Below are 24,334 nucleotides of genomic sequence, written 5' to 3'. Positions count from 1 at the left end.
GGCCTCATAACTTTGGAACAAGATGGGAAGGTGGCACCACGTGGCAAGAGAAAAGATGTTAGCCAGCCAGCTACCATCAAGCTGCTGTGCCACAACTTGGCTTTGCCACAACTTGGCTTTTCTTTCTCCAAACTATTTGGTTCCTGAGGCTGGACCCAGTGTGTGGAAACCAAAAAGGATAATGGGATGAGTCCTGAGTGGGTGGTGACCTGCACCTGAAGCGATTCACAAATGCTTTGTAACACCTGTCTCCAAGTAAAACAGACATGGGAACAGAATCTCTTCCCATCCTGAAGGAGGGAGGAAAAAAGGAGAACCCCTACCCAGTCCTGGGGGTGTGTGGGGAGGCCATGATTAAGGCAGTGATGCTGAGGTGGGACCCCCTTTGGGGGGGCCCCTTTGTGCTCCCAATTACAGCAGCACTTCCCCTTTCATTTTCCATCCTGGGGAAACTTTCATCTTATGACGTTTTTTAAAAAGCATTTACTATTAAAAACCTTTGAAAGCAAGAGACACCCAGAGTGCAGGTCTGTGAGGGGCTCACTCACTCTTGAGACTGGAGGCGAGAGGCATGTGCGTTAAGGGTTGGCAACCAAAAGACAGAACACCCATCCTGTCACCATAGTGAAAAAGCAGGAGTTCAGAGGCCCTGGAGAGGAACAGCAACGAGCTGGATGGGTGAAGGCTGGAACAGACAGACAGTGCTTGGCACAGCACAGGCCCCTAGGGAAGACACCACAAGAAAGAGCCCTGCCCACACAATGGGAGTGGCAGGGGCAGCCGAGAGCCCTTCCCAGCCTTCAGAGCGATGTCCTTGGGCCAGCACCAGCACCAGCAGAGAATCCCTGAAGAGCAGACTTCTGGGAAGAAGCTTAGCTGATCTACAAGCCAAGAGGACTCACACATTCATGTTCTTTTCTGCAGCGCTCCCTCCCCCCCCACCCCAGCACCTTCCATTCCTCTTAGTCCCAGGGGTAGAGCTTTGCCAGAAACAAACCAGGCCCACCACTCCATGTTTAGAAAGAGAATTTTAAACAGTTAAAGGAACGGAAATCAGTAATCTGTCCTCTTCCAGGCCAGGGCAGGGCAAAGACTTCCTTCCTCACAGGATGAAGACTATGGCTAGTTGGTGAGGAAGGCAAGCCCAGGGCCTGAGCCTTGGGGAGACCCAGAAAGGGCCCATGGCAGGCATTCAGCTGGAAGCAAGTGCAGCCGTAAGGCCTTGGGACTGATGGCCACAGGAGTGCTAGTTCTGAAAACAAGTTCTCATCCTTCCAGAAGTGGCATCTTTTTGTCTACAGCAGCTGGCTGGAGAAGTTCTCAGAAAGGTGTGTGCCCCAGGGCATCCAAAGGCAGCCTTTGGCCCTTCCTTTCTCCTTGGCACTGGCCTACAACACTGAGGAAAGGCCATGGTTTGGCAACGGAGCCCGCAATAGTCTTCATCTCTGTAAAGCTCGGCGGCTTATCAGGTGATGGGAGAGGAGACAAACTAACCTGGGAAGAGTCTTGATCTCTCAGCCTCTTTCCCGCTGAAACAATGGCTATCCTGGGGCCATGGCTCACTGGAGACTCCTCACTCCTCCAGACATATCCACCCACATCTATTCACACACAAATCTCAGGAGCCCAACTCAGGGAGCAGGCAGCTTCAGGATACTGTTGGTCTGATTTGCCCACTTGACATCTAACCTGCCCTAAAGCTCTTTCTAATCACTTCTATTTCCAGGACCCATTTGGTGAGGTGCTCCAGCTTCTGCTTGGTCCGTCAGGCTGGTCAGAAAGGCACAGTATAGCAAAGTCCCCTACTGGGGTGGCCGGTGCTTGGAAGCAGGAAGGCTAAGGGGCCCGCAGCTGCCCAAGGCTGGTGTAGACGTCGTCAGCTCCACTTAACTCCTCAAAGATTGGGATCAGGTTCAGTAACTCTGTGTCTGCCATGTCATCAAACCAGGACTGCACAGGCACCTGGGGTGGGAAAAGGTAGGGTTCAAGCTGTGCACCAGTGGCTCATACCTATCACCCTAGCTATTCTGGAAGGCTTAGATCTGAGGATCTTGGTGCGAGGCCAGCCTAGGTAGGAAAATCCATGAGACTCTGAATCTCCAATTAACCACTAAAAAAGCCAGAAGTAGAGCTGTGGCTCAAATGATAAGAATGCTAGCCTTGAGCAAGAAAGCTAAGGGACAGTGCCCATGTTCAAGCCCCAGGACTATCACAAAGGGGGGGAGGGGGAAGGGAGGGAGGAAGGAAGGAAGGGTCAACCTCTTGAATGCTGCCTTCTCCCTTCTTCACACAGAGACCCTGGAGGCTGCCAGGCCAGCACAATCCCCCGCCCATGCCCTCGCCTAGGCCAGGAGCGCCTATCCTGCCGACTCACTGCATTCTCTGGGTGGAAGATGTACGAAGCAGGTGAGTTGTCCAGGATGAGGGTCTTCCTCAAGTCCCTCCCCAGGCGGCTAAGGTCCTTGACGTAGCACCCCTGGTGGAATACACAGGACTCCCGGAACAGGCGGGCCCGGAACACCCCACACCGGTCCAGCAGGTCTGTCACAGGGTCAGCATACTGGGAGGAGAGAAGACACCTTAGTTTGGATGTAGTGGTGGTCACTCCTTGTCTTGAGTGCCATCCCGGCAGATGCCAGTCCTTCCCTCCCCTCCTGCCCGGAGGTACCTTGGCCAGGCTGGCAGTGAAAAGTACACATTCAAAGAGTTCCCCCATCCGTCTCAGGAACTCATCCACATAAGGCCGCTTGAGCACATACACCTGGGGAGAAGCAGAGCAGCCTGTTGGAGGAGCCCTGGGTGGCGGCAGCAGGACGTGTTGCCACCTGTGTCACATACACAAGGGTGGTGCTCTGCTAGCTCAGGGTCCCAACCTTAATCCAGCTATGGAGGCAAAGTGCACACACATCCCAGAAGCCATCTCTCATTCCAGCGGTGGACCAGCAGCTGCCTCTGGAAACAAGTAATCAAGAATAGGCCTCACGGATGGAAACAGCCTATCCTGGATTACTTGAATCCAGCCACAGCCTGGGTGAGAGCTTTCTGTCCTGGTCTCCCACAGGACAATCTGTTCCGGTCCCCAGCAGGTGAGGACATCAATACTTCCTGAAACCTTGTGCCTCACATGGAACCGCACTGGGGAGAAATGACTGTTTCCCTTGATGACCACACTGGATACTCCACACTGTGTTCTTCCACCTGCTCTTTGTGTTCACTCCTGCCAGCCATGCCAACCCCAGTGTCCACCATTCAGGATCTGGTGAATTTTGCTTTTAAAGGTTCTCTGGCTACATGTCTCATCCATTTGCATTCTTAATGACTTCCTGCCTTCGGCCTACAAAAGTGCTTCTTGGCCCATTTCCGCCAGGTTCCTAGCACAGAGTGTGTGCCTGCCATCAAGTCCCATAGAGCTGGCCCAAGTCATCCAACTCCCCACACTCCTCATAAACTCTACAGCAGAATCCCTCTTTTCTAGACACTCACAATTCAGTTCCCCTCAGCCCACCAGCTCCCCAACTTTCATCCTTCACCCTTCTTCCTTCCTGGCTATTCAGTCACCTTCACCTCCACTCCCTCTTCCCTCCAATCCCACCTTGGGCCCCGGCCCTCCTCATCCTTTCCTCCATGGGCTCTGTGCAGCTCTAGATGCTCACTCAGGAAGGGTGGTGGTGGTGTGAAAGCCTCTAGGAGAGCTGAGAATATAACTCTACTACCTGATCTGACTAGGCAAACAAATAGCAAGGTTACCAGGGCATCTGCTCCAGGGCTACCTGAACTTCACGCCAGCTAGTAGGCTTCCTGGGCAAGCATTCTCTAAGTAAATGGTCTTTTGTAACCAACTTCCTGATCTCTAACCCCAGACAAAAGCAGGTTATACATGGCTGTATAGATCCCATGCTCTTTACAGATACGTTCTGAGCACGTAAAGCAGAATCCAGTGCAGGAACTCAAAGGGAAAGAAGTTACACAGGAGATGCCCAGGCAGGGGAGGAAGAAATTCACTAAGGGGGAGAGCCTTCCAAGAGCAGCCACACCGGTGTCCTTGCCTGTTAATAGGCAGACACACCAACTACTCAGGAATAAAGAAAGTTTAATAGGGTCAAGGCATAGTGGCTACTGTAATCCTAGGTACTTCTGAGGCTGAGATCTGGAGGAGTACAGTTTGAGGCTAGTCTGAGCAGAGTTCTCAAGACCTCATTCTCAACAAATAGGCTTGAGTCTGTTCAAATGGTAGAAGGCTTGTCTAGCAAAGGAGGCCCTGAATTCAATGCTCAGTATTGGGAGTGGGTGTAACAAATCTGTTAACAGTTTTTTTGATACAAAATAAAGAGTTCTACCTCTGTGTGTGTGTGTGTGTGTGTGTGTGCGTGCGCGCATGCAGTGATCAACAGTGATCAACAAATAACAGCTCTATTATTAAATAATGTAAACTGTTCTTTCAACCAGCCTGATTACAAGGAGGAAGAAGGTGACATAACAGCTAGAGGGAGTTGTGGAGCTGAAAGTTTTGTTTATTTTATGGTGAAAAAGCCTTGAATATCAAGGACAGCAATAACATAGGAAAGGCTAAAGTTACAGAATAGAGGTCAATGGATGGAACTAAAGCCTTGGAAAGGATGCAGGACCCCAGCACAGGAGTAGTGGCAGCAGATCCCCCATGCTCTGGGGTTGGGTGTGCCTAGTGGGCAGCTCACCTGGTGAGTGGTCCCTTCAATCTCTACAGGCACTATGAAGTCAGCATTGTTGATTGGCTGAAAGGCAGAAGATAATAACATCAGCTTGGTAGTAAAGACAGCCCCCCCCCGCCCCATGCCCCTGGGAGGACCTGGAGGGGGAACAGTTCCTAGAGACACTAGGAAACCCCTCCTGCCAGCCCACCAAGGGGCTTTCAGCTCACTATTCTATTGCATCAACTTCCCAGACCCCATTCACACACTGTCAAATTCTGCCAGAGCTGAGGAGATATCTATAGCTATCTATTTTTTTTTCCTTTTGAGGTAGCGTTTCTTTATATGGCCCAGGCTCCTTGAACTTGGCAATCCTTCTGAGTCCAGTCTTTTTGAGGCTTTCCTGAGTTAACAAACATCCTGATTAAGAAATACTTACTGGTCAGGGACTGGGAATGTGGCTTAGCAGTAGAGTGCTTGCCTTGCATGCGTGAAGCTCTGAGTTAAAATTCCTTAGCACCACATAAACAGAAAAAACTGGAAGTGGCACTGTGGCCCAAGAGGTAGAGTGCTATCCTTGAGCAAAAGGAAGCTAAAGGCAGGCCCAGAGTCCAAGCCCCAGGACTGGCAAAAAAAGAAAAGAAAAGAAAGAAATACTGGGCAGCACAGTGGGGTGCTGGTGGCTCATATCTTCATGTCTAAACCATAGCTGCTTGGGAGCCTGGTTCAAAGCCAGCCCTGGCAGGAAAGCCTATGAACCTTGAGCCAAAAAGTCAAGTGAAAGTAAGGGGCTCTTAAGTTAAAGGAGGGAAGAAAGGAAGAAAGAAAGAGAAAGAAAGAAAGGGAGGGAAAAGGAAAGAAGGAAAAGAAAGGGGGAAGGTGGAAGACAGGGAAAGTAGAAGAGAGGGAATGGGAAAAGAAGGAAGGAAGGAAGGAAGGAAGGAAGGAAGGAAGGAAGGAAGGAAGGAAGGAAAAAAAGAGCAAGGCCAAGGCTGATTTGAGCAGTCTTTTAGGCCTGCCTTGTATGGCATCCTGGCCACCGTGTGCTATGTGTCTGGGGGCAGATGTAGCCTGCTGGTAGTAACTAGGGGAGAAGAAAGTTCTTAATAGTCTTCAGAATGCCCTCTAGATATCTGTGACAGAGTGGCCCTCTTGGTCACATCTGTCCTCACTTTTTAACATTGTTGTTGGCTCACAGGCAGGCCTGATGGGTGTAGGAAGAACTCCTACTTACCTTAAAGGAGCTATGCACAAGGGTTTCATCCAGATCAATGACCACGCAGATCCTTCCTTGATCTTCTTCTGTCACCTCTGGGAGCAGGCAGGTCCCAGGGATCTAAAATTAGAGCCAGGTTGCTGAAATGTGCCCACCAAGCAGAAAGCCCAACTGTTTACCTCAGTAGAATGCTAGCAAGAGACGGAATCCTCAACCCAGGACAGGCACAACTTCAAGACCAAAGACAGAGTGGTAGGGGAGGGCTGGATCCTTGGTTTGGCCTCCCAGGGTGATAGTGGCTATGAAGTGGCAGCTAGGGCTGGAACTACAAAAAGAGGACATGCACGTGTCCTCCCCCAAACAACTTTACAATGCTCGGCTGCAAATACTTAGAACACATGGCTTCTCGGGGCATGGAGCAGGCATCCAGGCATGAGAGTGAGGGCGCCACTTCACCGGCCCAGTTTGCCAGGGGTCATGGGGTCACAGATGCACATACCTGATAAAACTGGTACTGGAGACACTGGAGGAGATCGGACTGGGGAAGAGAAGCAGGGGTCAGTGCCAACTCACCAAGCCCTCCTGCCCCATCCCCACCACGGCTTTTGCTCCTACTACCCAGCCACCTGGGGCCTCCTCACACAACCAAAGCTGCTTTTTCAAGGAGAAAGGGAAAAGGCTAGAGCTTGCTTTCCATACTGGGCTAGATGAAGGATGGACAAGATGGTGTCCCAGTTCTTAGCTGCCAGGTTACTCAATGGACCAAATCAGTCACAGAAACCCAGAGGCTAGCTGGGAATATGGCCTAGTGGCAAAAGTGTTTGCCTCGTATTCATGAAGCCCTGGATTCCCAGCACCACATATATAGAAAATGGCCAAAAGTGGCGCTGTGGCTCAAGTGGCAGAGTGCTAGTCTTGAGCAGGAAGAAGCCAGGGACAGTGCTCAGGCCCTGAGTCCAAGGCCCAGGACTGGCCAAAAAAAAAAAAAGAAACCCAGAGGCCGATTCAGAGGCAGAGGCAGAGGCAGGAACCAACCCCGAACCCTCCTTCATCTTTTAGTTACAGCTTCTCTTTGAGCATGTGTCCTCTGCTCCTTTGGAGGGTATGTGGGGAACACGAGAGGAGCCCTCCTCCTTGTGGGCACATAAAACATGAGGGAAGATGAGTGCAGAGTGAAGGACTCCTCCCCCCTGCCTTTTTCTAACAATAAAAATGTCACTCTTATCAAAAGTATTAAGTGTTCTTAATGTTGGCCTTTGAGTGTGTTTCTTTCAAACTGGAGCTGGCAGTCATTTTTCTGTACTATTATTATTATATAAACTTGCATTCTGCCTTTTCATTTACTAGTACAACTCAATAATGGTACTAAGAATGCTTCACAAAAATTGTTTCATAACACTGTCATGTTGTACTCATAGACAACTCTTTAGCATTGGTTTTTGTGCCAAGTACTGGGGCTTGAACTTAGGGTCTTGGCACTCTCACTTGGCAATTTGGCTCAAGAATGGTGCTCTAGCTGGGCACTGGTGGCTTATGCCTGTAATCCTAGCTACTCAGGAGGTTGGATCTGAGGGTCCCAGTTAACTGGAGACAAGAATCTCTTAGATCTGTAAAGAAGGCTGGCTTTGAAGCTACATCCTCAGATCTTAGCCTTCTAAGCAGCTAGGATTACAGACAATGAGTCACCAGCACCTGGCTTCAGCCTGGTTTTAAGAATGAGGAAGGACAGCTATTCCTCACTGTTTTGAAGAGAAACTATTGATTTATTTTTATTTTTTTGCCGGTCCTGTCCCTGAGCTTTTGTTCAAGGTAAGAACTCTGCCACTTGAGCCAGAGTGCCATTTCTGGCTTGAGTAGTTTATTGGAGGTAAGAGTTTCACACACTTTCCTGTCTAGGCTGGCTTTGAACTGCGATCCTCAAATCTCAGCCTCCTGAGTAGACAGGATTACAGGTGTGAGCCACTGGTGCCTGGTGAAACTATTGGTATTTAAGGCAGAATGATGCTTGTTGTCTGGTGGTGGCTTCCCCCTTAGCAACCGCCCCCCGCCGCCAAAAAAAATAAAGGCTAGTCGTACCTCTGGTCATGTGATAATTTAAAAAATACCCAAACATTCCCAAATGCCTCACACTGGTATGTTTGAAAACAGCTAGAAGATTATAAGTTTATTAAGAGCATGGCAGAGTTTCAATTCCTTGATTAGCTTTAGAGCTAATGAGATTTGTATGAATCCTGACACTATCACAAGAATACCATGCTCTGTGTCTCCATATCTGTAAAGTCAAATCCTGTGTTTCCCCGTGCGGCTGCTGAGTGGATCACAGGAGACGGTATGTGCAAGGCACCTTGCCAGCACCCTGGAAACTGCGGGGATACCTGGCTGGCCCATACTGAAAAGGGGAAGCAGTTGAAGCAGGATGGATTACTGAGGGACGGGCAGAGGAAAGGTCTCTGGGCCAGGAATCCTCCTTCACAACCTCAGACAGGGCCACAATGTCTACTAGCTAGGATCTCTAGGAAATCCTCAACTAGCATCCCCTTCCCAGCTAACACTACACACCCAATCTCACTACCTTAGCAATGGTGTTGGCTTCCTCCTTGTACGCGGAGAGCTCAGTGGAGGCGCTTGACTGGCCAACATGCTGGGAGCGAAAACAGCAGAAAAGGGCCTTGAAGATGTTCCGCCCACGAGGCTTCTTAGGAGAGGACTTGGAGACCAGGCCTAGAGAAAAGTGAATGGCAGAAGCGTTATCTACAAGGACCTTAGTGTTTGTCAACAGCTATCTTGTACATGTATCCCCTTGGCCTGTGATCTCTGCCCTGGCACATAGTACTTGCCCAGTGAACAACTTCATGTAGCCAACTGTGGAATGTGCCTGTTTATTCCAATACTTTCTCTTTAAACTAGAACTAGCAGGAATCCTCACTCTCTGCTTTGGGTAACAAGAGTCCTGAGCTGCAAAGGATTTGTTCTTCATTCTACTGGGGGGACTGGGAAGACTCAAAGATGGGCCAGGTAGAGACCTTGGATGTTTTACCTGTCTAGTTACAGCACACTACAGGTGCCTTCCAAACTAATTCATCAAGGCAGAAATCCCAGACTAAAGCCAGCCTCCAGGGAGACTGCCTGTTCTACCTGATCAACTATTGACCTAGTCCTCTAAGAAGTCGGTGGAGCTGCAGTTTGGTTCAGTGGCAGCAGGATGGAGTATGCTTTAGTAGTCATTCTCAAACTGCTATGCATACTTGTGCACAGCACCTCTGTCCCATGGTCCAACCACTTTCCTTAACCTCCCTTCCCCTCAGCAGCTCTGGCTTGATTAGGAAAAGGTGGAGTGAGGAACATGCACGACCTGCTCCCTGGCCTAGGCTGAGGCCTTTACATTGCAGCTGCTTTTGTCCTAACTTGCCAATTTGGGCTTTGGAAATTCAAAGTCACTTTAATGGGAGATCAAGAAGATACAAAAAGCTGCTGGCATGACAAGATCAACCCACAATAGACTTTGCATTATCTTTTCCAACGTCTTTTCACTTCAGAGGAATGGTTCTGGCAATGGTTGAGCCAGAGTGGAGAGATGTGATAGGTATTCTGGCCAGGAGGTGGTGCTACACAACCACTCACAGGAGGATTTCAAGTCACAGGTTTCTTCCCCTGGGGATCTGAGCATCCCAGAGTCTGAGAGCTGAGAGGCAGATGGACCTACGGATTAAACAAACCCCCAAATCAAGCCTTCCAGTTTAAAGCACAGGACAAACTACTAAGAAGGCAAGTAAATACCAGAAATGCTTGTCTTGGGGGGTGGGGAAAGTAAAACAAACAGAATGTGCCCCAGAGGTTTCCCAGTGTTCTTCCTGAGGGTGGGGATGAAGGGAAGGGAAAGCACAATGGTGGGGGTCACCCACATCAGCTCCCTCAGCTCTGGGAGCTCCTCAGAGGCCTCTCCTCGCAGACAAGTGTTGCGGGGGGGGGGGGGGGGGCGGGGGGGAGGGCTACATGTTGGTCATTCAGCTGCCTGTGACTGGAGAAGAGAGAAAAACAAGCTGTTTGGGGGACTAAGGGCGAAGAAAACCCCCAACACAGCCATCAATCAAGTGAAGTCAGTATGAGCGACTGAGCAACAGGTTCAGTCTGCCTTCTTGAGGACTTTCTATGGTTGTAGCTGGGCCTCACTGGGGAGCTCCCCATTTGGATCCCCCTTCCCCGTTTAGGCCATGGCACTGGTTTGACAACTGAAAATGTTTTAGAAAATGAGCCTTTTTAGCAATTAGCCTAAAAACACAGGTGTCACTCTTAAGTTGACCCTAGAAGAAGCACAAAATTTCTTTGGGCATTTTACTCATGCAGCTGGTGTTGAGGGGGGGGAGGACAATGACACATGTCCAAAGTCATCTACGTCATCACAGAGACCAAATTCAGTGCAGAGCCCAGCACTTAGACAGCCCGCAGGATGGGGTGTTCCTTGGACCCCACCCCCTACTATTCTTTTAATTTATTCTGGTGCTAGTATTGAGGCTTGAACTCACAGCTCTTTGCTCTCTGTCTTAGCTTTTTCCACCCAAGGCTGGCCTTCTACCCCTTGAGCCACATCTCCACTTTTAGCTTTTTTTGGTGGTTAGTTGAAGATAAGACTTGGGGATTTTTCTGTCCAGGGTTGGTTTCAAACCATGTTCCTTGGATCTCAGCCTTCTGAGTAGATAGGATTACAGGCATGAGCCACCATTGCCTGCCCACTATTCTTAATCTATGCAGAAAGCAGAGGGAAAGGACAGCTTCCCTACCAACCTGCTTGTTGGCCTGTATTAAATTTAACCCCAGGGATACAGACAGCTGCTGACACAAAGCTCTAAGACCAAAGCTGAACCACTGCTTTTCCTTTGGTTTATTTATGGTTTCTTCATGCAGAACCACAATCAGAGATTTAACCAGGGCATGGAGCCTTTCTTAAAAGGCCACACAGTACAGGCCTTTCCTGAAGAGAGGCCACGTCAGGAATGCACTCAGCATCTTAGTGACAGATGCCGTGAAGGCTGAGTAATTATGAGAGGCAGAGGGGCGAAAGGGGCAGCTGGCTGGGGCTACAGAGAGGCCTCTGCCTGCCCCCATTGCGGGGGAGGGGTCAGACACAGGCATCCTAGCCCTGCACAGGCAACTGGGACTCTGCACAGGCAACTGGGACTTCTAAACACAATGTGAATGGCAGCCTCTGTGCCTCAAGAGGTCACAAGTGGTTCAGCACTGATGGCTCAAGCCTGTAATCCTAGCTGCTCAGGAGGCTGAGACTAGAGGATCAGTTGGACTTTAACCTGGGTGGAAAAAACCGTGAGAGTCTGATCAGCAGTTAACCAGCAAAAAAACAGAAGTAACTGTGGCTCATGTGGTAGAGTGCTAGCAGTGGGCAAGGGATTGCATCTAGACTGAGTTCAAGCCCTGGAACCACCAGAGAGAGAGAGAGAGAGAGAGAGAGAGAGAGAGAGAGAGAGAGAGAGAGAGAGAGAGAGAGAGAGAGAGAGAGAGAGAGAGAGAGAGAGAGAGAGAGAGAGAGAGAGAGAGAGAGAGAGAGAGAGCACGAGCGCAAGTGCATGGACCCTGGGTCAAGCTTACAGCAAACACCCCAGACAAGGTCTGGGGGCTCACACCCTTCCATCCTTCTTCACTGTCTGTCCTCTTACCTTTACAAACAGTACCCTAAGAACTCCTCAGGGCCCGCTCCAGCCCCCCTCAACATGGCTGTCTCCCCCAAGGGCCTTGGAGGGCCCCAGCCCACCACACCCATCAGCCTGTGGCCTGCCTGGCAGATGCTCACTGACTAACTCCCATCCGCCAGTGAAAGCCTCCAGGGGCCTCTGTGACTCCTACAGAGCTACAACCTGTGGAGGCCTCCACTCATCTGCCAGGGCCCAGAAGAGGTGCAAACAGAAGAGGCCTACTTTATGTGAGAGAGGCGGGCCACATGGGAGGAGATGAGTGCTCAAGGCAAGTCACTGAGTCTTTCTGAGTCTCAGCCACGTTTACTGGCCTGTGTTAAGACACTGACATCACTCACTTGTTTTATCCTTACTCAAATCCATTTTACAGAAGGGAAATGAAAGCTGAGCACTGGTGCCCATGCCTGTAATCCTAGCTATTTAGGAGGCTGAGAGCTGATGATCACTGTTCAAAGCCTGCCCAGGCAGAAAAAAGTCTGTGAGGCTATTATCTCCAATTAACCAACAAAAAGCTGGAAGTTGGAGCTGCAGCTCAAGTGGTAGGCTCCCAGCTTTGAATGAAAAAGCTAAAAGGACAATCCCCAAGCCTTGAGTTCAAGCCCCACTACTGGGTGCGATGCATGCACACACACACACAGACACATACACACACACAGGGTAACAGTGTGCAGGGATAACAGTTCATGGCTCTGGGATTCCACTTGAGGGAATCCATCCTCTGTGCCCTCCACCTGCTCTGACCAGCAGATACAGAGGAGGGAGAGACCAAAGCCAGGAGCTCTGGTCCAAGACCTGCTTTGCTCAGTGAGTTTAAGGGTAGATGGGAACCATGCACCAGAATGGGATCTGAAACCTGCATCAAAGAGCCTTTCCACCGCTCCCGTGAGCGAGCATGAAGCACAGTCCCCCTGCCAGCCAGATGCAGGCTACCCCAGCCCCAAGAGAGGAACATGGGGCACTGCCAGGCCTGAAGGGACTTCAGGGCACAGTTTTCCTGAGGAGGACTTGGAGTAAGTGTCATGGAGCTTCACGACACTGCTCTCCCTCTTCACCCGCTGCTGTGCATCCATTCTCACCATCCCAAACCTCTGGTTAGACTGTGAATAAGTACTAGCCTTGAGCAAAAAAGCTAAGGGACAGCATCCTGGCCCTGAGGTCAACCCAAGTACAGGCCACAACTGCAAAATGAAAAAAGAGTGCCCAGTGCCTTAAGTTTTGTTTGTCTTTTCAGTCTTGAGTGGGGTCTTGCTGTTCCCCCAGTTTGTGAGGAGCTGTATACTTGGAAGAGGAAGTGGCAGAGCCTGCATGCCAGCCCAGGCCATCCTCAGACTAGGGGGACAGCTCTCACTGGACCCTTCTCTCTGCAGCCTGGCTTTCCCTTCAGCCTTTGGCACCCAGCTCTGGACAAACTAAGTCAATGCAAAGGAGGGGAGGGATGTCTGAGATCAAGATGACGCGTACTCATCACACCTGACTCCTGGGATTGAAACTCCTAGCTGGATGCAGATGGCTCACACCTGTAATCCCACCTACTCAGGAGATCTGAGGATTGAGGTTCAAACCCAGTCCAGGCAGGAGAAGCCTATGAGATTCATCTCCAGTTAACCAACCAATAAGCCAGAAGTGGAGCTGTGGCTCAAGTGGTAGAGTGCTAGCCTTGAGAGAAAAAGAAAAACCTAAAGAACAGCACCCTGAGTTCAAGCCCCAGGATGAGCAAACATACAAAAAGTCAATGCAGAGCTTGTTTTAATAATCTAACTGGCAGCCACCACCCTGATTCACGATGAATCACTAATGGTGACCTCATGGGTCTCAATAGAGCAGCAATAGAAGCCCGCCCTCCCTCCCTCACCATGTGTTAGTAACCCAAGATCAGAAGCTGCAGGAGGACGGCTTGGGGACTCTCAGGTTTACAATGTTAAAACCATCCCACCTACCTCTCAATCCACCCAAAAGTCATGTTCCTTCATGAATGCCAACAAAGCAGGTAAGGCTGCCTGGTCTCAACACCCTCTCCCCAGATGTCCACCCCCCCCCCCCCCGACTGTCCCAAGCAGGCAGAACCCCACTGGCCTCTGCCTTGTAGCAAACATGTGACTGACACACACACACACACACAGATGAAGACAGGTCTAAGCAGGACAACTCTATTTTTAAGCTCTGAAGGTCAGGTCCAGATACCACTGCTGCCTGCACAGCTCTGGAACTTTACTCCTCACAGGAAATCCGCCCAGGACTGGGCAGAAGGTAAACCCTTTCAGCTATGCGGATTTCATGAGTCCATTCACATAAGAGGATGCTTGTTAGTTAACTGACCCCCCCACTTCCTTCCCTGCCCCTCCCATCCCCCACAGCAAAGGCTTTGGCCTGGCTAGCACTCTAAAATGGCCTCTTCTTAGAGGGGCCTCCCTCCCCCTCAGCTATTGGAGGAAGGAGAATATTTGGAGCATTTCCGGCCCTTCTTGGCCAGCTGCCTGGGCCCTGCAGCCAAGACACATCTGATTGAGGCTCCCTGTGGAGAGGAGTCCTCCCAGGTAGTCCGAGAGGGGCATCTGTGCCTTGGCAATGGATCGGCAGGAAAGTGCCAGGTGGACGGAAGGGCTCCTGGGACCAGCAGGTGACAACGAAGAGGGTGAGAGATGCTTAGATGCCCCCACCACCCTGGAAAAGACTGGAAACCCAGCAGGCAGACTGTGGAAACACAGCGCCCAAGCACTGACCTTGCTTTCTTCAGCTAGCAAGACAAGCAGGGCCTTGCCCTGCACAGCACCAGTTTTCCCGAAGTTGCAGAAAGAAGCTGTGAATCTGCCTGAAGTGGGCAGTTTGGCTCACACTAGCACAGTCGCACTGGTACCCAGCTGGCAGCCAACAACTGCGAGTCCAGTGCCAGCCAGTCTCCATTAGTTCTCCATGCCCGGGCAGGAAGTCTCCCTGCTCAGGTCTTCTTTTTAAATTTTGCAGTGAGAGGGATGAAACCCTTGTCTTCATGAATGCAATACAAGTACTCTACCACTGACTCTACACTCCCAGCCCGTGCTTCTGTCATGTAGCCCAGGATGGCCTGGAACCTGAGAGTCTATCCTTTTAGCCTCATGAGTACTGGGATTACACGTGTGAACCACCATTCTTGGCTAAGATTGTTTTTTTTGTCCCCAGTTTTGGTTCCTTTAATGACCCTTTGGAATGAGGAGGAAGGCACAAACCACATACTACCACACTCCCTGCCTTCTCTCTACTCTCCTTCAGCAATCTGGTCCCTGATCTTAACTTAAGGGACTTTCCCTCAAAAAGGACTCCATTTTGGAAGTGAGGTATTCCTGGCAACTTCTAACGCATGACCAACATACCCGGATGATTTCGGAATCAGCCTCCTTAGTTGCTAGTAATACAGCTTCCTAGTCAGCTCCAACATTTAAGAAATGTTGTTAATCCCTCTCAAAAAAAAAAAAAAATAAGGCCCTGAAGGTGTGGACTAAGCAGGAGAGCCACTGCCTGGGAAGACCCCGGGACTACCGATGCACTGGGGTAGGAGTCCCCAAAAGCAGTAGGTTCTGGGCCAGAGAGAAGCAGACTTTCCTCGATAGATTTCTCAGCAGCAAGCTCAGGATCCTGGCCCCCTCCAGAGCCTGGGGATGTCAGGCAGTGATGTGATTGGCTCACAGGGCAGCCGGAACAAACCTGAGATGTCATTAAAAAACAACAACAACACATGAGGGCTGGATGGTACCCCTGCCTTAGGAGGCCCAGCTAGAGCAAGAGTGGCACTGGGGTGCTGGCAGGCAGCCATCTTGAGAAGCCCCTCCTCCTTAAGGGGGCGCTGAGCAGACCCCAGGGAAGCAGGACACAAACACCCTGTTGGTGGTGCTTCAGCTCCTGCCTTGGCTTTCTGCCTCTGACCCCTGGAATGCATCAGTTTGGTGGAGCACCAAGAAGAATCCAGGTTCATAAGCCTGCCTTAGGTTGACACCAGCATGAGAGTAGGGGCCAAAAATGGCAGCAAAGATACAGTGTGAAAAAGCAAGAAGACCCCTGGACCAGTGAATCAAGCAGTTGTGACTGAAGGTGTTGACTTTAAATCCTAGTTCTGGGAGCTGGAGGTGGAGGTCTGTGGTAGAGTGCTTGTTTAACATGTGCAAAGGCCCTGAATTCCATACTCACCACTGAGAAAAAAAAAAGGAACCATCCTGGCTCTGACATATGAAAGGTATGTGGCCTCAGTTTCTTCACCCACAAAATGGTGAGAATTACCAGGAGCTGAGGGAGTGGCCTGGCCCTAATAAAAGCTTGGTGTCAGCTGCTATTCATCAAGGCAAACCACTTTCATACTCCCATCTGTCTCAATCTCAAATGGGCACATAAAAGAGACAGTAGAAAGATTCCTTCTCAGGCTGGAGATGTGGCTCAAGTGGTAGTATGCCTGACTACCAAAGCTGAGGCCTAGAGTTCAAACCCCAGTACCACCAGAGAGGGAGAGAGAGAGAGGGAGAGAGAGAGGGAGGGAGAGGGAGAGAGAGGGAGAGAGAGGGAGGGAGAGGGAGGGAGAGGGAGGGAGAGGGAGGGAGAGGGAGGGAGAGGGAGGGAGAGGGAGGGAGAGAGAGGGAGAGGGAGGGAGAGGGAGGGAGAGAGAGGGAGAGAGAGGGAGAGAGAGAGAGGGAGAGGGAGAGGGAGAGAGGGAGAGGGACTGGGAATATGAGTGCTTGCCTCATATACACGAAGCCCTGGGTTCGATTCCCCAACACCACATATATAGAAAAGGCCAGAAGTGGCACTGTGGCTCAAATGGCAGAGTGCTAGCCTTAATCAAAAAGGAGAGTGCTCAGGCCCTGAGTCCAAGCCCAGGACTGGCAAAAACAAACAAACAATAACAACAACAACAAAAAAAAAAAACAAGAGAGACTGCATTGTATGCTGGGTGTGGTGGCTCACGTCTGCAATTTCCAGCAGCATTTGGGAGGGGGAGTGAGGAAGGAGGACTTTGAGTTCTAGGCCAAAGCCTAAGTTACATGATCAAGACTCCAAGCCTAGGGAAATGGCCTTTTCTGGGACTCCACAAAAAATCAATCATAGTTACACACAAACACTCCTTTTCAGAGGTCCTTCCTTCAAGCAAGCTAGCCTCCGCAGAGGGACCCTGTGATAGGGCCAGAGAAGCATCATCTCCAGGGACACTCCCCTGCTCCTCCCACACACCTCAGTGGCACCCAGGCCCAGCCAACCAGTATAGGTGTGTCACCTGAGAAAGCACAGAGCCGGGAGTCAGGCCCCACGCAGCTGCTCAGTAGCTCTGAGGTTCAGGTTCCTTATGAGCTGGGGGGAAAAATCTCTCCTATATGTCCCTTACAAGATGGCTTCAGCATGCCTAAGCCTCACACAGAAACAATCAAAGGCACTCCAAAAAGGAGAGGACCAGAATGGGTAATGGGAGTGCAGGCCTGAGTAAAGGCCAGGCGTTGGCAAGCCGGAATTAGCTGACTCGCTCAGAGCTCAGAGCTCCGAGCTCCAAGCTCCTAGCTCCCCCCTCCCCCCTTCCCCCCCTCCCGCCCCCTGGGCAGGGTGCCTCAGCTCTCAGCCCAGGTTGCTAGGATGATTACCTGAGATGCTAGATATAAAATTCTAGTAATAGTGCTTTTCCCATAACTACTGTATAAACATTGGTTGGAATCATTGCTGAAGAAATGAGGGGTCATTACTCCGTCTCCCTGCACAGCAAACTTTAGGACTCCCTTCAAGGAACCACAGGATATCAAACAGCCAAATTGGGCCCCCAAGAGCAATCTGCCTGTTCAGGACTAAAGAGGCATTGGGGCCACTGCTGTGCTTTACCTGGCTCTTATCCGAGGACACCTGTCAGAATCACGGGGAGCATTTGGAATACACACATGCCTGGCTCACCTGCTAGGCTCTGATTCAGTAGGGCCCAGGTTGGGGGAGGGGGGTTGTATTTTTAGCCAGCATCACAGGAGATTCTGGTGTGTGAGAGCCAACACCTTAAAGGTTGCTAGGGGTCTCTGGACCAACCTTTCTAAGACTGAAAGGGGAGCCAGCCAAAGTCCCACCTGCCTTCCTAGGGGCTCTCGCTCTATTCTGAGCTTGCTGTCTGTCCTGCAGGTCCCGGTGAAGGGCCCCTCCTCTTTCTGCTATGCACACAGAAGAGGAGTGATAAACTGTCCCTTCCAAAGGCCTGGGTGATGCAATTTGAGCTTCCCATGAGTCGGCTTGGTTCTCTGTGGGGTGGGGGCCCCATTTACTCCCTGAGAAACAGTACAGGTGGGAAAGAACAAATTCAACAAGATGGAAAAGATGTCAAGAGATAAAAGGAGCTGGGTGTGGTGGGTGGTGCATGCCTGTAATCTTAGCACTTTGGAAGCTAAGGCAGAAGGATCACAAGTTTGAGGCCTGTCTGAGCCACATAACAAGGCTCTGTCTCAAGAAATAAAAAAAAACAAAAAAAAAAAACAAGAGAGTACAGAAAAAAGAAGAGGAAAGGAGGCAGAGGAGGGGAGAAGAGAGGCAGGGAAGGAAGGCTGGTGGGCTTTGCTAATATGTCCATCTGTATCCCAGTTGAGAATGTTTTTGAGTGACACCTGTCCTCCTCCCCCACCCCCCAACCAATGAGTCAATTCCACGTTTCCAGAGCTGGCCAGCCTGTCACAGGATGAAAAACAACTGAACGCTGCTGTCTGTGATCTCTTAATGTTCTACCCAAAGCTGCAAAGGCAAACCTTAACAATATCTCTTTTTACATTTAAAACTAGCTCCTTTCCCTTCTCTTGTTAAGATTCCTGGTACTGGGGCTTGAACTCATGGCCTGGTGCTGTCCCTGAGCTTTTTTTTCCTCAAGGCTAGCACTCTACCTTTTGAGCCACAGTTTCATTTCTGGCTTTTTGGTGGTTAATTGGAGATGAACAGTCTCACAGACTTTCCTGTGGGTTTGAACCTCAATCCTCAGATCTCAGCCTCCTAAGCAGCTAGGATTACAGGCTTGAGCTACCGGCAATGGGCTTCAGGAATTGAAAGCAAATGCAAACAGCAAGAGAATGTGGCCTTGTCTGTCTTCAGTATAGCCATCTTTGAGAGGTCAAAGCAAGTGTTCTGAGGATCTAGTTAGACTTCAGAGACTCTTTCAGAAGAGGCACATGACTCTCTGGCCTCCTTTATCCCCAGATGCTCAGGCGCCAGCCAGAATGGCTGCGGCCCCAAGGCACATGAGGATAAAAATTCCACCCCAAGCTCTGCAGCCACAAAGAAGGAGCCTGTGCAAAAAGGCCCATAAGACACAGAAGGCCTGAGTCCCCATACCAGTATGTCCTCTGACCCCCAGCCACCTGTGTTTAACAGTAAAACCCACAGGGCTGTGTCCTTGGGGGAAATGAAAAGGAGAGTAGGAGTTTAGCTGCATAAAAAAGGACATTAACCTTTATCCATCAGCTGCTAAGTGTGGCATAGAATGGCAGACATCATTACTCCTATTTCACAGGTAAACTGCTTAGAATGGTGAAGTGATGATGTGTGAAGTCGCGCTGTGAACAACAGGTAGAGTGAGGGTTTGAGCCTAGGCCTGAAAAGTCCATTTTCATGCGGGAACAAGTCCTATGCCACCTGGGTCCCAACTCACCCAATCCAAGAACCAAACTTCCCAAGATAGAAATAAAAACCAACATCCAAAATTACCCAAGAGCTAGCAGCAAAAAAATTGACAAAGGGAGAAAGGGAAGGGAATCTATGTTGGTGCACACTAGCACATGCGTATTTACATACTGTCTTTCCTACATGAAGGCATGTATCCATTATTTCTCCACAGAGGGGTCGGGTATCAGATCATCCTGGCTAGAAATGGCTTCCAAAGGATAGCAAAGTCCCTGCAAAGGAGTTTGGAAGGTCCCACAGGGAGCAGTGGGCCACCTTGTTTCCTCTCCAGTGGAAGGAAGGAGACAAGACCCACTACCACCCCAGCAAGCCTGCCAGGGGTTTTTCACAGGAACTTCAAAGTCCTGCTCTGCTGAAAGCTGGCAAAGTAGCAGCCCCAGATGTTGGGCATTTACAAACTTTGTTTCTGAGTTAGAAACAATCCCCTGAGGTTCTCAGGGGTAGAAGAAAATAAATACAAACTAGATGTTGGGGAAGGGGGGCAGTGGAATCAGAACTGAGCCTCAGCAGCACTGAGACCACAGACACAAAACCCAGGCTGGGCTAGCGAAGAGAAGCTTGCAGCCCAGACCCTACTGACTGTATGCAGAAGCAGAGGGTCCCACTGTCCAGCTAGCGGTGGATCAAAGGCCAGCAAGACTTCTTTTCAGCCGTTTCCCTTAAAGGCTCAGCTCTATCTACAGGACAAGGTGTTTGTCCAGGTGCTTGTGTCTCACATCTGTAATCCCAAGCTACACAGCAGGTTAAGATCACAGCTCAAAGCCAGATCAGGTAGGTAAGTCTGTGAGACTCTTAGGTCCAGTTAACCAGCAAAAAAACCTAAGTGGAACTATGGCTCAAGTGTTACAGCACCAGCCTTGAGCAAAAACACTAAAGGGTTGAACCTAGGCCCTGAGTTCCACGCTCAGTAATGGTGAGTTTGTTTGCACCAGGATGTACATATACATGCGCTCATGTATGCGCACATGCACACACACAGGTGTTAAAATGCTTTCTTGCAAAAATAAGGCACAATTTCTCTTGCATTTGTGGAGAAGGCAGGAGCGAGAAAAACTTGTCACCATCCTAACTTGGGGGTGGGGGAGGTTGTCAGTCTTCAAGAACAATCCTCTGATTAGCTATCAGAATCCACCCAGTTCCTTATGTGAGAAGTCAAATCCCAGGCTCCATCATCCTTCCCTAAGAAGAGGCATCTCCAATATCAAAATATCCTGGGAATATGGCCTAGTGGCAAGAGTGCTTGCCTCATATACATGAAGCCCTGGGTTTGATTCCCCAGCACCACATATATAGAAAATGGCCAGAAGTGGTGCTGTGGCTCAAGTGGCCGAGTGCTAGCCTTGAGCAAAAAGAAGCCAGGGACATTGCTGAGGCCGAGTCCAAGGCCCAGGACTGGCAAAAAAAACAAAACAAAACAAAACAACAACAACTAAAACCAGTATCAAAATATCTCTTCCCACTGCTGCAAAAGGCCTCTGGTCACTGAGGCTGCCTCTCTCCTTTTACTTCACAGCGTGGGGCTACAGACAGTTTGTTTCCTTGGCTTTGCCTCCCCCAAGGCAGAGCCCAAGGCACCTGCTTTCAGCAATGAAGGTGGCGTCCTGGTATGGGGGCTGCAGTAAGTGGGCATTCTAGCCAAAGTCATGGTAACTTTGTGATTTTTGATATTGTGCACAATCTTGTCCTTGCTGTCCCAGGAAGCCATTTCTCCCATCTGTCTGGGAAAATGATCCAATTCTGGTGCTTTTATCATTGATGCTTTCAGCAACTTTGTTCTACTTCCCCTACTGTAATTACTTTTGAATCATCAACACACCCAGACAGCCTTAAAGCTCAAGAGAACAGAATGCTAAAAATGAAAAAAAAAAAAAAAAGAATCTGCAATGGAAAACAACTTCACTAAAGAGCCACCCAAGCTAGAAGCAAATGCTTTGCAGAAACTGACTTTTTAATCAACTGCCTCACACTCCTCTCTCTTCTTCCAAAGGGTGGTAGGACTTGGGGATGGGACTGGTGTTGGGGAGGAGAGGGACAGGAACTCTTGAAATTGCTAATGAAAACATTTGCTTGTTCTCATCCTTTTGGTTTTTTGTTTTAAGATGCAGGTTCTGTTTGTAAATGATGTAGGACTCAGCAAGTTGGCTCTGGTTGCTGGGTGCTCAAGCAGCCCAAAAAGAAAGCATGCCTTCTCTGGAATGCAATCAAATTACACAAGGGGGGTGGGGGAGAAAAAAAAGATCAGAGGGAAGGAAGGGAGGTGGGGAGGGAGGGAACTAGTGGCTGTCCGCTTGAGAATTCAGATTCCTCCAGGGATAAGTTTGAAGGACAAACCACACACACAAAAAGAAAACAAAAAACGCACCTCCAAGAAAAACCACACTAGCACTGGGACACTATTATGAAGCCAGCTGCTTCCTGATGTTACCTATTCTGTCACCTGCCACTCATCCTGGTGGATGAAGCTTGTGGCTTTGATTGGTCAGATGCCACTTCACAGTTCAACTTTCCTTCCCTCCTGGTGTGACCCCCACCACCCCCAAGCACCACGGGAGCTCCTGCACAAGAGAAGGACCAGGTGGGAAACTCTAACTTGGTTCCCCATCACCACCGCTCTCCTCTCCTACCCTTCCACACCCAGACTTCTTCACCTCAGGAAGGTTCTTAGGGTCCTTTCTTGGGATGAGTGGGGAGGAGTGTGGCAGTAGGTTGTAAACACAGGCAGCCTCTCCTTTCTCAGCCCTGGGCAAAGCTGGGCAGTGAGCAGAAGCAGTGAAGTGGCTGTCTGGGTCACACAGCGGAGATGCAGCCAGGAGAGCAGAAAAGCAGGCAACAGGAGGTCTGAGAGGTTGGGGCCGTCTGTGGTGGGACCAGGATACAAGGTTCCATCTCTCCTCAAGGCTGGCTTATTGAAAGGGCCAGGGATGGATGTGGGAAGCACACATGACCCCCTTCTCTGGACTTTCCACTAAGGAATTCCAGAGAGGCTGACACACCATACCAGCTGCTTTGCCAAAAGGCAAACTGGGGGAGTCCCTGGGGAACGTGAACCCTAGGAATAAATAACGTTGCCCGACGGGGATGTGGGACAAAACCCAGGCCCTGCAGTTGGGCCCCCAATCAGGCTCTCGGTCTCCGTACAGTCAAGACATTCGGAGGCGGCACAGGGCCCTTCAGTCCGAGGCTGGTGGTGCGGGTGGGGGTGGGGAGGGTATGGCAGAGGACAGAAATACTCCGGGATCTGGTCCTAAGAGCGTTCAGTCTCCTAAGCATCGGGGCCAAATGGCCTCAGCCTTGGGAGTTTTCTAGAAATAAAATAAAGGCGACGCTGGTCCTTATTAACTGCTCGTGGAAATTCTACCCTCTGTTTTGGACACATTCCTCAAGGCCAGAAGGATATGGGAGAGAAGGGGAAGAGTTTCGGGGGTCCTCACGACGACCAAACTAAGCGATGCCAAGCTCCTCGCCCCCGCAGGAGGCCCAGGCCTCTCCCTCCCTTCCGAACCCTGAGCCCACCCACCCTGGTAGGGTGGGGGGGGGAGGCCCGTCCCCACCACCAACGTCTTCACCAGACCCTCAGGAAGGCGGGGGCCGGGAGCCGCTGCCCACAGAGAACTCGCACTTTTTCGCTGCGCGATTCAGAAACACGCCGTGTCTGATGCCATCCGGCGAATTATGTAACCAGGGACACCGCTCCCGGGCTAAACAAACGCGGCTCTGTGTGCGCCGCGGCGGCCCCGGGGGAGCGCACGGGGCAGGGAGGGGCGACGGCCGGGCCTCGGCTCCAGCTCCTTCGGCTCAGCGAAATCGGCGGGAGGCAGCTCCGCGGCCACCGGGGTCCCGGGCCCCGCGCGGAGCGGCCGGGACTCCAGTCGGGCCGACCCGGGCCTAGACCCCTCCCCCTCCCCGCGGCCTCCCCCACCGCCAGGCGACCAACTTGGTCCGCCCCCTTTTGCCCCCCTCTGGACGCGGTCAACGCTGGAGGTCCCAGAGATCTCGAACTTCCCGGGGGTGGTTTGGTGGGGGGTGGGGGGACGCTAGGAAGTGCAAACTCCAGTCCCGGCTCGGTTCCAGCGTGGGACCCCTCGGTCCCTCTTTCCCATCCCTTCCCACGATCCTGGGGCAGCTGCGCGCAGCGGAGCGGGAAGGCGACCCCTTCCCTGAACCCCCACCCCGCGAACTCAGGAGGAGGCGGCCGCGGGTGGGCTCGTGCTTCGCGCGCGACCCCTCGGCCGCCGTGCCTGGGGGAGGGGTTGCAGGGCGGAGTGACAGCTGCGGGTGACACCCCTCCCCCAGGGGCGAGGGGAGCCTGGGCCCTGTGCAGCCCCCAGGGGGTTCCGAGTACCGACCCGGACGCGGGGGACGACGGATGTGGGGGTCCGGTAGGAAATGTCCGTCCGTCGCCCCGGGAAGTCAGGAGACCCGACGTGGGTTGGGGCAGGAGTGGGGGGGGAGATGTGCCAGCCCCTTCCCAGCCCGGGGGCGACGTAAAGTTTTGGGAAGTTGCTGCCCCTACCTTGCTTGGTGAGCACCAGGGCGTCTTCCCTCCGCGCCTGGGTGATGATGGAGCCGTGTTCCATCTAACAATCCCGCGGGCCCGAGCTGGCTGGGCGGGAGGACCGGCGGGCGTGCAGGCTTGGCTGGGTTGGGCTGGGGGGCCTGGGCGGGGGCCCGCTCGGGCTCCGGCTCCCAAGACTCGGACTCCCACAGCTGTTCACATCCCCCCTCTTGTTTCCTCCCCGGGCCGGGAAGGGAGGAGGCCTATAAAGAGGGCGGGCGGCCCGGGCAGCGGCTCCCCCGGGTGCCCCCGGCCCCGATCCCCCGGTGGCAGCTCCGGGCTCCTCAGTTTGGGTCCAACATGGAGAATCCGGAGCGAAAACAAGAGGAGGAAATGGGACACGGGGCGGTTTCCAGGCTCCCCCCTCCCCTCCGTACTCCAGATAAACAACCCGCGGCTGCAGCGCCCACCCCCGCGCGCCTCCCGGCTCTGAACCCGGCCTCTTCAGGGCCTGCCCGCGCTACCCACTCTAGGCCAGTGTCTTAGGCCCCCGAACCCTCCGACCGGTGAACCGCAGGGATAGCGAACGGTCCCTAGCTAGGCT

At 51.6% G+C, this 24,334-nt stretch overlaps 1 protein-coding gene across 1 annotated transcript; it reads right to left on the bottom strand.

The window, feature by feature from the left end:
* Positions 1-476: 476 nt before the first annotated feature.
* On the bottom strand, positions 477-24,334 carry Ctdsp2 (CTD small phosphatase 2). The gene is made up of 8 exons (XM_048360678.1): positions 23,749-24,334; positions 8,456-8,604; positions 6,383-6,421; positions 5,902-6,003; positions 4,695-4,751; positions 2,669-2,761; positions 2,375-2,560; positions 477-1,962 (listed from the first exon to the last, which is right to left on the bottom strand). Exons 1-8 carry the CDS (start codon positions 23,810-23,812, stop codon positions 1,837-1,839), a joined length of 816 nt encoding a protein of 271 aa, XP_048216635.1. The 5' UTR covers positions 23,813-24,334; the 3' UTR covers positions 477-1,836.

Source organism: Perognathus longimembris, chromosome 1, assembly GCF_023159225.1.
Source record: "Perognathus longimembris pacificus isolate PPM17 chromosome 1, ASM2315922v1, whole genome shotgun sequence".
Classification (NCBI taxonomy): domain Eukaryota; kingdom Metazoa; phylum Chordata; class Mammalia; order Rodentia; family Heteromyidae; genus Perognathus; species Perognathus longimembris.
The sequence above is the reverse complement of the archived record's forward strand: the minus strand, read 5'-3'. Positions and strand labels throughout refer to the sequence as shown.